A 15,226-nucleotide genomic window follows, 5' to 3' on the forward strand; every position below is an offset into this window, starting at 1 on the left:
AAAAACAACCTCACACCATACATACACCATACAACTTATACACTGTTCTTGAGCTAATCTGAAGACCACACAAAGTTTGGAGGTCTATGGCTCTTGACTTTGCAGAAAGTTATCGACTTCTGCACAGTTTGCCTCAGTATGCACTGACCCTGCTCTGTGATTTTACTTTGTAACTGACTGAGCTCCTGAGAGAGACCCATTCTTTTATAAATGTTGGTAGAAGCAGGCTGGATGCCTAGGTGCTTGATTGTATACATCTGTGGCCATGGACGTGATTGGAAAACCTGGATTTAAAGGGGGGGTGAAACACTCAGTTTCAGTCAGTGTCATGTCAATCTTGAGTACCTATAGAGTAGCATTGCATCCTGCATATCTCCGAAAAGTCTTTTTTTTTAATAATTATATAAGAAAGATGCGCTGTTCCGAGTCTTTCCGAAAAAAGCCGAGCGGGTGGGGGCGTGTCGTGTGAGCGGAGCTAAATAATGACGTGTGCAGCAGCGCGCTGCTATTGTGTTGAGTCGAGTGCGTCGTAAAGCTGTGTCATACCTAACAGCGGGAAAAAAACTTTATTCAAAATAAAAATATGGCTTTTAATCAGATACAGCCATACATCTATGATCCGGACTACACATCGCATGCTCCATTGATCAATTAACTATACGTGATCATGTTTGGGCTACGAGCATAGGCAAAAACACAGACATTTGAAGCAGTCTCACTCACCGCCTGCGGTTCTAACGTTGGACTGCTCCATCATTCAGCATTAGGCGATCGGGAAAATCCGGCGTCGAGCTGGGCCTTGTTTATGAAACAGTCGGCACCGAAATTCAGCGAACAGATATAAACATTCGCGCAACTCAGTTGCTGATCCGGAAAAGCAAATTATATCCACTGTTGCCTTAACGCGGGGGTTTTGGGGAATCTGTGCAGGACTGTCTTGGTCTGGCAAAAACGCACTTTTTTGGTGACATTGTTATGTGCACATCACCTGTCCAGCATCTTACAAGCCAGCGCTTTGATGGGCGTAGCCTGTTACTTTCGCTCTCTCCCTCTCTCTCTCTCTCTCTCTCACGCGCTTCCGGTAGAATTGTCCGTAAGGCCCATACAAGGAAATTCCGCCCCCATTAACGTCAAAGGGGACGCATGATCTCAAAAAACTTGCCGAAACTTATGACTAACCGGAAGTAGTATTTTTGACAAAGAAATACTCCCATCAAACGTCCACCTTAACTTTTGAAACTTTGTCTATGTTTAGTATGGGATTCCAAGTCTTTAACAGTGTAAAAATATCAGTATGCATGAAACAGCATTTCACCCCCCCTTTAATGATTTGGAGTGGTGTCCCAATACTTTTGGCAATATAGTTTATGTTTTTCATAGAGTTTTCTTACTTTCTAATACTTTTCATTTGTGAAACAATTCATCAGGTGTCAACATATTTCAATCCATTTATTCTTGTTCCTCCCCTGTATTTATCCCCTAGTTTATTTAGTGGACATTTTCTTCATGTTACTCAAAACTCTCATGTGTCATATCAGTCGTACCTCATGTCTTCGATGAGTCTGTGAATATCCTTGTGCCATGTGAATTATTGTACCACAGAATCTTGAACTCTTGCTTCATGTGTCTTTCTGATCCTCTTCTCCAGGACCTGTACTATAAGTCATATGACTGTGTATGTGTGATGTTTGCCTCGGTGCCAGACTTCAAAGAGTTCTACACTGAATGTGACATCAATAAAGAAGGACTGGAGTGTTTGAGGCTTCTCAATGAGATCATTGCCGACTTTGATGAGGTCAGAGTTATGTCATGTCTTGCAGCATATGTGTTGGTCCTGCTTTTCTCTGATCTCCTTATTCCACTCTCTTACTTTTCTTCTCATTCCCTGAATGAATGGAAGAATCATTGTGTATGAATAGTGCTTCTCTGCCAACATCGGAAGAGCTTTTGCTTCTAATGGGCGTGACGCTAAGTTATAATTCGAGTAGTTTGATGAAATGTGGCAGCCATTGTTTTACATTCATATCACTTTAGATTCTTATTTGTGTGAACTGCTTTTTGGATTAAGGATTAAGCATCAGCAGTAACAAAGTCCTGGGTTGACAGACATGTTTAACCCAACAGTTTTGTCAGCAACCTGGTTCACCCAGAAGGATCTAAATACAGGTCCATGCTTGGATTGCTTCACTTATTACTAATGTTTGCGTTTCAGTGTGGTATAGTTGCTATCCCACTTCTTTCAGTTCTTATTATCCTCCCACTCTCTCTCTGCCATTTATCGTAAGATAACATCATGGCATGAATTTTTACTGCTCTGAATCACTGACATCCACTCCGCCCTTCCCTCTTTTCCTTACCTGCAGTTGCTGTCTAAGCCCAAGTTCAGTGGTGTGGAGAAGATTAAAACCATCGGCAGCACGTACATGGCTGCTGCAGGACTGAGTGGACCTCCAGAGCAGAGCAGCCAGGTACTGCACTAAACATCTACAAAAATCTCACAAATGCATTCATAACATTAATAAATTGTCAGTGTGTTAACTTCTCATCTGCCTTTACCACTCATGTATCTTCTAAAGAAGGTTGCTCTCTCTCATACTAATTGAAGACAACGGTTACTAGTTTGTTTTGTGTTCATTTGTCAGCCTATGCTGACTTATACTTTTGACATTTAGTAGCAATTATCATTTTTGCTTCTAAATGGAATGCAAGCAGTTTAAATGTACTGTATGTCATTATGCCCCAATCAGTGATGCATTTGCATATCTTGAGGCGTTGCTTTAAGATTACTAAAAAGGAAATACAATGAAAATGAATGGCAAAACATGTGAATTCAATTTAGATAATTCTGATTCAGCCACACTTTAAATGCAATTTGAAGTCTTTCCATAAAGGTGGCTCAATCTCGATCTCCTGAACCTACATTTGGAACTTCATTTAACCTAATTTAGGTCACATCTACACAAAACCAGAGCTTTCCCTATCCAATCTTTTTTCCCCTCATCCTAAGAAATATATAAAGACATTGAACCTACGGTGGCCCAGTAGTGCAGCTGTACTAAATTAAACCAAAACACAACAAAATCTCCACAACATAATGGAAACAAGCCACAACACAACGGAAACAAGCAGCAACACAACGGAAATGCTCCCAACCACTAGGGGGCTAATGGAGTCCGGTAAAGTTAGTTTTTTCTGTGCCATTGTTCACTACGATCAGTTTTAAGTGTGTAACCATTGTATATCGACATGAAATATCTATTTAAAATCACCTACATGCCTTATAGCTGCATATTTATAATCGAAAACGATTTTAATTAAAGGCGCTTGATGCCAAAGGTAACTTCTGTTAATTCCACCAAGTGGTTGAAAAGTATAATTAGTCTGGTTAGCGGTATAGTAAGTTTTATGAATTAAAATTACTTTGTTTTGCTTAAATGTTCAAATTCCAATGTTGTGCATTATTGAGTCAGTTTTTGTACAATACAACCAAGCTGTGGAATTTGAACATGTCTCTTTTTAAATGTTAATAAAAGTAATCTTAATTCATACAAATTATATGTTTCAGCTGGCACCATGCAGTTGAAACATATAATTTGTATGAATTAAAATTACTTTTAACATAATTGGCAGATGATTCCTTGGGTATCAAGCGCTATGATAGCGAGTACAAGCGTTCACGAGTAGAAAAATAATGCTTACAGGTGATTTTGAATTGATATTTCATGTCGATGGTCACACACTTAAAACTGATCGTAGTGTATATGTCTTTGTAAGACTGACCAATCTATAGAACAATGGCAAGGAAACTTTACCGCACTCTGAGAGCCCCCTTTTGGTCGGGAGCATTTTCATTGTGTTGTGGTGGTTTCATTGTGATGAGGCATTTTCGTGTTGTGGCTTGTTTCCGTTGTGTTATGGTGATTCTATTGTGTTATGGTGTTTTCATTGTGTTGTGGCAATTTCATTATGTCATGGCATGTTTCTGTTGTGTTGTGGTTTAATTTAGTATGGCTGCACTAATGGGCCACCGTAGAAACCGACTTAAAATGAAGTAGTACATGCCAGACCAGTAATTCTGCCACAGAAATACACTAAAAACGGAGAAGAAGACTTGGAGCATGCACAAGATGTGGGGTAATGATATTTCCAGTTCACAGAATATACAGATTGGCTGTACACACGAAAACGCAAGGGTGTCGGTTTCAGATTTATCCACTCTGGGTTCAAGCCAAAACACTGATACAATACAACATTTTTACGTATGCAGCTAAACACGTCTCCGTGTGGATGGGGCCTTAATCTGCTTAATCTCCACCCCTTTCTTACTGTTGATTGCAAGCTTGCACTCAACAACTGCTGTATAGAAATGTCCCCGTCCTGCATTTTTTTCTTTTCGATTAGAAAGAAAATCGAAATATGGAAGAAAAGATCTGTCTCAGATTCTGTGACATTGCTTGGAATGTAGACATGGTGTTGAACTTTTCATTTTTTTTTTAATTAGAGTTAGCTAGTGGATTATTGTGATTCATTATTAATAATAAAAACAACATCAGGATTGTTATTATGACTGGTGCAACAGGTCGTTTTCAGCATTTTTAAACCTTAAACTTTCATTCAGGAGCAAAAATCTTTAATGACAGTGAATTTTAAAAAGTTGATAGAAACATCTACCTCAATTTACCACAAAATGGACTAATGGATTTCTTATGGTGTCATAAGTCTATACTGCTGAAATGTAATTAGTGCTATGTACTTGACTTAAGACAGTGGTTCTCAAACTTTTTGGTCACGCCCCCCTTTAAACCTTTAAACATTCTGAGGCCCCTATGTCCCAACACAACAGTAATGTTGAAGAGAATTAAGTGAGGTATTTAAAGCCCCACTTGGCTACTTTTGCTCTCGGGGTCCCCCTACAGTTTGGAAAAAATAATGTCCTCAACTACTGTCGTAAGCTCTGTAATCCTACAACAGGGGATGCCATCGCGCGTGCATTTGTTGACATGACAACCCTGAGAGCCCTGAACTAGTGATGCGTGGGTCGTCTCATAACCCGCGGACCCCGTATGTCTATTTAATGGTCGCGGGTGCGCGGCGTGTTGTAAAAATATATACAGTGGTGCGGTGCGGGCCAAATAACTTCATAAAAGCGTCCCGCGGGTCGGTGCAGCACTTCTGGCGGCACGTGTGAAATGTCTTCATCCCAGGTAACGTTACAGTCAGTGGCATATGTTTCAGCATGTCATATGAATATAATTTCATGGGTTTTGTTTTTTTCAAACGCCAAATAATCACGATGCTCACGTTTACAAGCCAGCGTCATTATAGTAGTCTATTGGTTACCGTTTTACAGAATCTATATGATACTTCAGTTCAATGTTTGAGTGGTAGCTCACCGTAACAAGCAGGACAGCATCGGTTGGGCACGCCTCCTTCAGCTCACGCCGACGAGCAAACCCTGGTCACATTTTGATCCTCGTCCTGCCTTTAATCCCATCATTTTTTCATTTCCTCTTATTGCTTTCCTCCAACAAAACCTTTTCTTTCTTATTTGTCTCTGCTGCTTCGGACATGACTATATTATCCGACGAACAAAGTTGGGCTCGCACGTCCGAATGTAAGGAAGTGTGTGTGTTGGTGGAAGTGACGTATATGCCGTAAAGCAGTCGAATTTTGTAGTTCTTTTCTTTTTCTCGGGTTACTACCCGAAACCCGAAGTTTAAAAGTACGATTAAAAACGATACAGACCCCATCAGGCTATGGCAGACGTGTCATTCAACCTATTGTAAGTCGATTTATCATCACAAGAGTCTTAAAAAATATATTATGAAGGTTGAAAAGTTACCTAGTGCTGCTTTAAAAACTGGATTTATTTTACTTTGCATAGCAGCAGACAAAGGCCCTTTGCCAAATGGCAAAATGCTGTGTGTTCGTTAAGTCCACGAGACCGTAAGGTGCCCCGTTATGCGTCCCATGATGCGCACTTCTACCGAGCCCGCACTGGTGCAGGTTACGCAGAGGACTTCTTTCCGACAGTCAAAGCGGCATTACATTGTGAAAGTGCGGACTCAGAGGAAGACCTTGAGGGTTTAGGGTGTCATTTGGGACAGGGACAAAAATTGTCTACAATTTGGCTCTTGCTCCTTTCAGCTTTAAGATTTAGTAAACCTTATTGCATTTATCAAAGGTCTTGATTTTGTACATTGTCTTCCATATTCAAAATGATACAGGATCATTCTTCTTTCATTCTGTCTTATAGTTCACAACATTTGCATATTTGCGCAATGCACTTTTCTTTGTCTTTTTAATGACTGAATCCACAAGTGAAATACCAATGAAAATATGCCTCACCTTTCAAAGAGCTTACAACCGAATCAGACACAGTACACACCTTATAATCAGTAATGCCGTTAGGGTTGGGTGGATTCTTATACCGAGAATCAAACAAGGAAATATACTTTCTTTTGCAAAACAAAATAATTTTGGCTGTTTGTTACAGCTGAATACCATGAACATAAATCAGCAGTCTAAAGAACACTTGGCAAGGCAAGGCAAGGCAAGTTTATTTGTATAGCACATTTCATACCCAATGGCAATTCAAAGTGCTTTACATAGAAATTAATTAAAACAGTGGTAACAAATTCATGAGAAAAAAGAATACCATTATGGACGAATAAAAAATAAAAAAACAAACATAGTTAAAACAGTTGTAAAGATAATAATAATAATAATAATAATAAAAGATAAAATAAAATAAAATGGTCAGATCCACAATAATGGTCTGATATAAAAATAAAACATTCTTCAGTTTACAGCCTACATACATGTACCATCTTTATTAGAACACCTCTCCTTCATTTCTTTCTCAAACACGTTCATAACATCCATTTTAATCACTATTCCCTGATTTTTACTCAGGAACCTTCTTGTTAAATGCATTCTCACTCATCATACCCTCCACAGATTTACACATACTAAAACCTTATTGTCAAACTTACTATTTCCATCAAACCCAGTTTTCACTCATCATATTTAACTCAAATGAACATATAAAATAACAATAACCAAAGATAAGAACAAAGGTAAACTAAAACAATTATAAAAAGAATAAAGAGATAAGATAGGGTGCAATCAGTCGGACATACAGTGGCACAGAGCTCATTCAGTAAATGCACAGCTAAACAGATGTGTTTTGAGTCTGGATTTGAATGTGGCTACTGTTGGAGCACATCTGATCTGTTCAGGAAGCTGGTTCCAACTACAGCTGGCATAATAGCTTAAAGCAGACTCTCCTTGCTTTGAGTGAACTCTTGGTATTTCTAACTGACTTGATCCTGCTTATCTGAGTGATCTGTTGGGTTTGTATTTAATCAGCATATCTGCGATGTATTGAGGTCCCAGCACATTGAGAGATTTATAAACAAGTAATAGTACTTTAAAATCAATTCTAAATGTAACTGGAAGCCAGTGTAAAGACCTGAGGACTGGTGTGATATGGTCATATTTTCTGGTTCTGCTCAGAATCCTGGCAGCAGCGTTCTGTATGAGCTGCAGCTGTCTAAGGGTCTTATTGGGAAGGCCGGTGAGAAGGCCATTACAATAGTCCACCCTACTGGTGATGAAAGCATGAACCAGTTTCTCCAAGTCTTGCCTGGAGACAAAACATCTAATTCTTTCAATATTTTTCAGATGATAGTATGCTGATTTAGTTATTGCTTTGACATGACTACTGAAGCTCAGGTCTGACTCCAAGATTCCTGACTTGATTTTTTTGTTATCAGGCCTTTAGCCTCAAGATATGCGTTCACCTTGAGAATTTCATCTTTCTTTCCAAATGTAGTGATTTCAGTTTTGTCTTTGTTTAACTGAAGATAGTTTTGGCACATCCAGTTGTTAACTTCATCAATGCATTTGCACAGGGAGTCAATGGGGCTGTAGTCATTAGGTGACAGTGCTAAGTAGAGCTGGGTATCGTCAGCGTAGCTGTGGTAAGCAATATTATTTTTCATTATTTGGCTCAGTGGCAGCATATACAGGTTAAACAGGAGTGGTGCAAGATCTGACCCTTGTGGGACTCTGCATGTCATGGACGTCCACTCAGACTTATGGTCTCCTATACGCTCATAATAACCTCTTCCTTCTAAGTACACTTACATGAGGAACTTTTATCAAAAATACCACAGCTTAAACAACTAGACTTACTAATATAAATATTTAAATATTTTTTATAGACAAATGAAATGGTCAATAATAAAATAAGAACAAATAACCACATTAGCAATGGCACAAATAAATACAACTGAACCAAGTTCAAGGAACCAAATATAATCAAATGTAAAATAACACTGCTCTTTTTATAACTAAAATAAAAATTAATCCTTATTAATGTTACAAAAGTTATTCAAACAATTTAAAATCACTTTAAAATGCGCACACAGGAATTGATAAGCGGAATAGAAAGTATCCGACTCCTGACCTTAAAGTATCCGATTCCAGATTTGGAATTCGATTCCCAACCCCAGCTTATGGTGCGGGCACAGCTATGTTCAGTGTGCGACCTGGCTAGGTCCTCCGCCTCATCAGATATTTCTTCTCTTTTGTTTTCTTTCTTTTTTTAATGCCTGCTTGTATATGTGTGCTTCATGGTTGTTTTTTCCACTTTTCCAGACTGCTTGTTAATAAATCCAAATCCTAGTCTGCGCGGGGTCCCATGCATTTGTTTATTTTGTGTAATTAATTGTTTGCTTTGTATAAACAATATATAATCAGTGACTGCAATGAGCTCTTTTGACAGCGTCTTGCAAGCTCAGCTTCTTGCATCTTCTCTCTGGAACATGGCAGCAGAGCAGTGCGTTCATAATAGCAGTTATACAGCTTTTCTATGGCAGGGAACGTATATGTCAGGCTTGTTCAGAAGATGGAAAGTCAACAGTCTTATTCTGAAGAAGAAAGATTCAGTGGAATAATTCAGTAATGCTTTATAAACGCAGAGCACTGACCTCTTTTCCCGCACTTGAATGCCATCTCCCGACTGTTTGAGAATCACTGACTTGAGACAATTATAGGGAATTCCTTTTTTTGAATATGGATTACATTAGAGATTTGCATGTGAAGTGAACATTTCTGAGAAATTAACATGCTGAAAGTATTTCTGAATTTTAATAATACATTTATGCTTTAAGATTTCAATTCACCTTGACTATATTGTTAAGGAAAATGAAAGTAGCCTTTTCAAGACTGTCCAGCACTTGTGACTGAGGTGCTCATGATGGATAAGGTGATAAAAATGGACACATTTTAAAACCAAATGAAAGTTCCTTTTGGCTATGCAAGTCAATTTAATTCTCTGGTCACCTTGCATTTGTAAAAGGGTCCTTCAAGCTACATAATTTATGTATCTCTGAGCTCTGTTGTGTGTGCTCTCAGGACCGCGAGAGGCAGAATGCACAGATAGGAAACATGGTGGAGTTCGCCATCGCTCTGATCGGAAAGCTGGACGGCATCAACAGACACTCCTTCAACACATTCAGGCTTCGCGTCGGTAAGTCTGACTACAAAACCCTCGATTCTACATCACTGCTAATTACTCAGGTATTGCTTGGAGTCCGAATGAATACTCCACCATCAGGATGAAGGACACTTTATCTCCAGGTTTTTCAAGGGATATTTCATCAGTTAGACAACTCTGACTTAAAATGAAACCAATATATAAAGGATGTAGCTGTAAATCTCATTGAAAAACAAAGGCAGCTCATAAGAGAGAATCTCTACATCTTCAGCAGCTCAGGGATAACAGATGCGCTCGGGAACTGGCATGAAATGCTTCATAAACGCTCCATTTAAGAGTCTGAGAACATATCGCCCATCTGTGGCTGAGATCTGATTAAATTATAATAACAGATACAAATCCCCTCTAAAAGATTTTATTAGAAAAAGAAAAAACGCATTCCAGCAGTCGCTTTAGGATGAAACTCGCTGTATTACTGCTTTAAGCTTGAAGTGCAATCAAGTCTGTGAGCCAAAATTATATTGAGCTTCAAACACTCTCACTGTCACTACAAAACAACAGTTCAGGACTACATGATTAATTGAAATAAAAACAAAAAGGTTTTATAGTGTGTTATAAAGTCGCAAAGGCTGTGATTTAAAGAAATGAATAGATGCTCTACGTGTTTTAGAGCCAAGTGCGACACTGTGTTCTTTTACACGCAAGCAGCTCATTGTCCAGTGTTTTCAGCATTTCAGAGTAGCTTGGATCCCAGTAAAAGCTGGTCCACATGAGCTCATCGCTTCGTGTGCATGTGTTTGGGTCACTTATAACAAGCAACTGTAAAAGCAATCTTTGAAATGAAGACATCTGTAAATATTACTATTGCAATTTAACAGTATACTATTATTACTGCATGATTTCATTTTTCTTAAACTCTTTTATTTTACAGTTAAATGTTACAATAATAATATTTCTTATTTTTATTTTATTATTATTTTATAATCATATTGATGTTTTCCACTTAAAACTACACTGTGTGATATTTTCCCCCATCTAGCGGTGTAAAGGTATATGGCAATCCAGTGGATATTAGTTTCTGTTCCTCTCAATTCTGATTTCGTTTTAACTCCTATGGTGGCTGATTTAGTCCAAGATTAACATGGCTTTCAGTTTGACCTCGTTCATGACTGCCATCGAGTGTTAAAACGCGAAAAGCGAAGCTTGAATTTACGGGTATATCCCTCTTTGGCTAATGTACTTTCAAGATGGAGGGGCAGCATGGCAACCGGCATTCGAACCCCTCACCCGTATGTATTTTTAATGGCATATTATAAACTTTACTATAATACTTTATTACTTGAAAGAAGTAAATATACATTAATGAGCACATATATTTTTGAAAGAACTAAGTGTTTTTAGCTAAGAATAAACTAAAAAAGTTACACAGTGTAGTTTTAAAATATTTGGATATTTTTTTAAGTACATCAATTGGATATTTTTTATTTATTTTTTTAAGTACATCAAACCTTTACTTCATTGTCTTTTAAATCACATTTAGGTTCACACCAAACCCCCAAGTCATGCACCATTAGCACAGTCCCAGTAAATGACTGCTAGTAATGCATGAATTCAAATGCAGATATCATGTAAATGTCATGTTTAGAGTTTTTGTCCATTGATCTGCATGTGTGTGTGTTTGTGCAGGTATAAACCATGGCCCAGTGATTGCTGGAGTGATTGGTGCCAGGAAACCACAGTATGATATTTGGGGAAACACTGTGAATGTGGCCAGTCGGATGGAAAGCACTGGAGAGCTGGGTAAAATACAGGTAGGAGTCGAATCACTCTTACAGTAATTCCCGTCACTAGATCCGCTATGATAATTATTATCTTCTAGCCAAGTGATAAAATAGCCAAGTGATTTGCCCTCATTATAACATGAAATGAAGATCAGTTTCTGCTATGATGTGTGTTTGTGTTGCAGGTGACAGAGGAGACGTCAGATGTCCTGCAGAGGCTGGGCTACTTATGTGAGTGTCGTGGCCTGATCAATGTGAAGGGCAAAGGAGAGCTCAAAACCTTCTTTGTGTGCACAGATTCCAGCAAACAGCAGGGCATCGGTCTGAGCTGAGACTGAATCCTCTGCCTCTGACAGCTTCACACACGCACACATACACGCGCACACACAGACTCCGGAACTATATGTGATCTCTTTGTTTTCTTTCGAGAATGTTTTATTGCTACTGGACTTTTTCTTTAGAACATGTCTAAAGAACTGCACATTCTTTCTGAATTTGTCATGTTAGAGTTTGTTTTGGCAGCATTTGGAGACCTGAAACTCTCAGATGTGCAGCAACTTATACATGCACACACATCTCACACAAACACAACCTGAAATGTGCGATTCTCATATGGGACACAAGACACAGGCAGTGGGTAACTGAGTTTGCTGAAGGAAAATACTGGTTCTCAGTATTGCTCTCAGACTTTCTGGGTACTGCTGTCACAGTGGCCTTGATCATGTTGGATTTAGACTGATATGAGATGACTGAGCTGGTCGACAGAGGCCATCATCACAGTGAAAATATCTAGAATTTCTTTAGTCCTTCCCTTGTCCTACTGTGTTCTTTATTATCAACCTTTCTGTCAACTTTTGGACCAACAAAATAGTGGATGCCTATTCTTGCTTTAATCTACATACGGTAGATGCTTTTATTTGTATTTTCTTTTAAAAGAACTGCCAAGTGTTTTGAATGCCAAATTTTGACATGCAGTGTTGATTTGCTGTTGCCTTTGAGTTGAGATTGTGGATGTTGGAGATGGGCCTTCCTTAACTTCATAATATGCTACAGATGAAAACTATTAAGGAATGTTTACATATACTGGGGAGAAAAAGTAAATGACTGAAATTAAATGATCTGAAAGTGAAAGTGTACTTTCATCGGTTTCCCATCATCTTTCTCAGATCTTGACCAAATAGCTCTGTGGCTTGTCTGATAATATCTCATTTGAAGTTGTATATTTACGACTAGATGTGCTCCTGCATCTTAGCTCACGTCGCAGTAAATTGATTTGCTCAAATGGTCTCCGCTTCTGTTCTGTTCTGTGAGAATGCTTAGTGTAAGTGGGAAGCATTTGTCTGATGAATTCAGATTGCAATTCTTACGCGCCTCTCTGGGTTTTCAGCACTCGGTGAGTGTTACAGTGTGACTGAATTTAAATGGTCTGAGATTATGTGCTGCTTTTCTGTACCGCAATGTTTGTGAGGAACACGCCTGCCGTCTCCTCTGTTTTGTATGCATTGTTACAGAATAAATCATTTTACACTTTACAATATGCTTCGTGTGTAGCATTTTAAAACTCATACCTGTAGGTCATAGGTCACACGGGACAATGTGCAGAGTGAGACTGTATAGTTATACTATAACAGATAAATGATTTGTTGCCTTGCCACAATAGAAAATCTGAGGACATTACAAAACATAAACCAACATTATTTCCCAAAGGAGGAATTCAGACAGAATATTGCTTTTGATTTAAAATGTGCATTTGTTTCGATGTTTGTCATTGGAGTAATATCTGGCATTGCCAAATATGAAGACTGATTATAAATACCCATGATTCTTCGTAAACAAAAGCCTTTATTTTGGCTTCAATTCAAAGCATCAGTGACATTGTAATAACATTCAGAGGTTTTGGCTTCATTTCCTTTAAGGTTTACTCTTAATTCTTCCAAAACATGGTAGGATTTGTGATCTAGCAGAGAGCACAACTGAAGCTATGAACCACTCTCAGGTTATAGCAGTTTAATCATATATTCAGACATTTAAAAGTGCTATCCGCTGACATTCTGTTATTTACTCACCCTCATGTTGTTCCAAACACACAAGACTTTAATTCATTTCATTCACGTGTACACAATATTTTAAATAGTTTCGTAAGTCCACACAACCAGAACTTTTACACATAAATAAATACAAACATCATCCTTAAAGGGATAGCTCACTCAAAATTATTTTTAATTCTGTCATCATTTACTCACACAAAGCTTTTTCCAAAACATGTATGAGTTTCTTTGTTCTTCTAAACACAAAATATATTTTGAAGAATGTTTAATCACAAAGCAGATAGGGCAACCATTGATTACCACAGTATTTTCCCCCTACTATGGTAGTCAATGGTTGCTCTATCTGCTTTGTGACAAACATTCTTCAATTCAAAATATCTTCTTTCGTGTTCGGCAGAAAAAAGAAACTCAACTTGAGGAGGGTGAGTAAATGATGACGATTTACATTTTTTGAGTGAACCATCCTTTAAGAATCAAGCAGTTTAATTCAAGTTTTTTGAAGAGACATGATCGCTTAATATGATTTAATCATTTAGGCTTTTATTCACATATTAACAATAATCAATGCACATACATAGAGCACATCAGCGAGGGTTGTTCTCACGTCACGCTAGCATTTGGGCTTCAATTTACCATATTTGATGTGCTTATGTATGTGTGTTGATTATTGTTAATATGTCAATAAATTAAATCTTTGGAGTACATCAGTCTATTTATTTGCTGCATAGACTTTCAATGGCTAGACAAAAAAGATGAGAAAATATAAAAATATATTTTATTGTGTTCTGAAGATGAACAAAGCTCTTATGCAACATTCACACCAAACGCGAATACAGTGTCAAAATCACGTTTACTGTGTCTAGGTTGACGCTTGAAAATTTTGAATCCATTGGCAACCAAATGGATTCAAAACCGCAGCGAATTGGACGCGTGTAGAAATTGAGCATTTGAAGTGAAATAGACGCGTGTTAAAGGCGCTCCATTATAAATGTCAAAAAACACCACTCTGCCTCTTTTCATTTTCATAAAAAAAACAAAAACAATTAAGCATTAACAGCCACACAAATGTGGTTCAGCCAACGCATTAATGATACCTGGATCTTCACTGCATGTATATTTTTATATCCTTAAAAAATAAGTTATGAAACTTCACTTTGCCAGTCAAAATTATTTGTTAGGCAACAATAGATTCATTGGACCACAGATCGCCCATTAGATGTACACAAGACAAATTATATCATGTTTAACCACTACAGAGACATCGGAGCCAGCAGCAAACGCCAGAAGTACTGGCCAAGAAAAGGCTGCTCTCGCCGGGGTTAACGAGGACTGAGCTCCCGGTGAACGCCTGGATCTCACAACTCCAAAAACTAAAGCAAGATTATTATTTTTTTAAATAGGCGCTGTCTTTGTAAATAAACCACATGTTTTAGCTTGAAACAACTACATTATCAAATGAAAAGCATTAAAACTACATTTAGTGACAAAATAAGAGTATTTTTTAAATATGCAGGGTTTCTCATCACGTCACTTTACCACGTGACAGCAGCAAGCAGGCTCCTCTTTGGTGAACGTGGCGCGAATTGACGGCAAATTTTACATTTTTCAGTTCGGGCCTAAACACGAATTCGCTTCAAATGCGTGAATGCACAAAAAGCACCACTCGCGCGTAACGCGCAAAACGCTCAATTCGCTTCAAATTTGCGTTATTCGCATGAACTGGACGTGCGAATGAGGCGGAATCGCGTCCATTGCGCCGCGGGACCTCCAGACGCGCATCAACGCGCCTTTGCATTGACTTAACATGGAAATCACTTGCTCCAGACGCTCTATTCGCATTTGGTGTGAACGTACCTTTAGGTCTTTTTTTGTGAACTATCCCTTTAAATGAG

At 38.3% G+C, this 15,226-nt stretch overlaps 1 protein-coding gene across 6 annotated transcripts in view; it reads left to right on the top strand.

Moving 5' to 3' along the window:
* adcy7 (adenylate cyclase 7) overlaps window positions 1–12,817 on the top strand; it is a 65,294-nt gene extending 52,477 nt beyond the window's left edge. For all 6 annotated transcript variants that reach the window (XM_067439980.1, XM_067439975.1, XM_067439995.1 and 3 more), the window contains 5 exons: window positions 1,649–1,795; window positions 2,364–2,468; window positions 9,424–9,538; window positions 11,192–11,316; window positions 11,472–12,817. In XM_067439980.1, coding sequence (XP_067296081.1) covers window positions 1,649–1,795; window positions 2,364–2,468; window positions 9,424–9,538; window positions 11,192–11,316; window positions 11,472–11,618 — 639 coding nt within the window. In that variant the 3' untranslated portion in view covers window positions 11,619–12,817. The remainder of the gene's footprint in view (window positions 1–1,648; window positions 1,796–2,363; window positions 2,469–9,423; window positions 9,539–11,191; window positions 11,317–11,471) is intronic.
* Window positions 12,818–15,226: the final 2,409 nt, after the last annotated feature.

The sequence above is a fragment of the Pseudorasbora parva genome, chromosome 1, assembly GCF_024679245.1.
Source record: "Pseudorasbora parva isolate DD20220531a chromosome 1, ASM2467924v1, whole genome shotgun sequence".
Classification (NCBI taxonomy): Eukaryota; Metazoa; Chordata; class Actinopteri; order Cypriniformes; family Gobionidae; genus Pseudorasbora; species Pseudorasbora parva.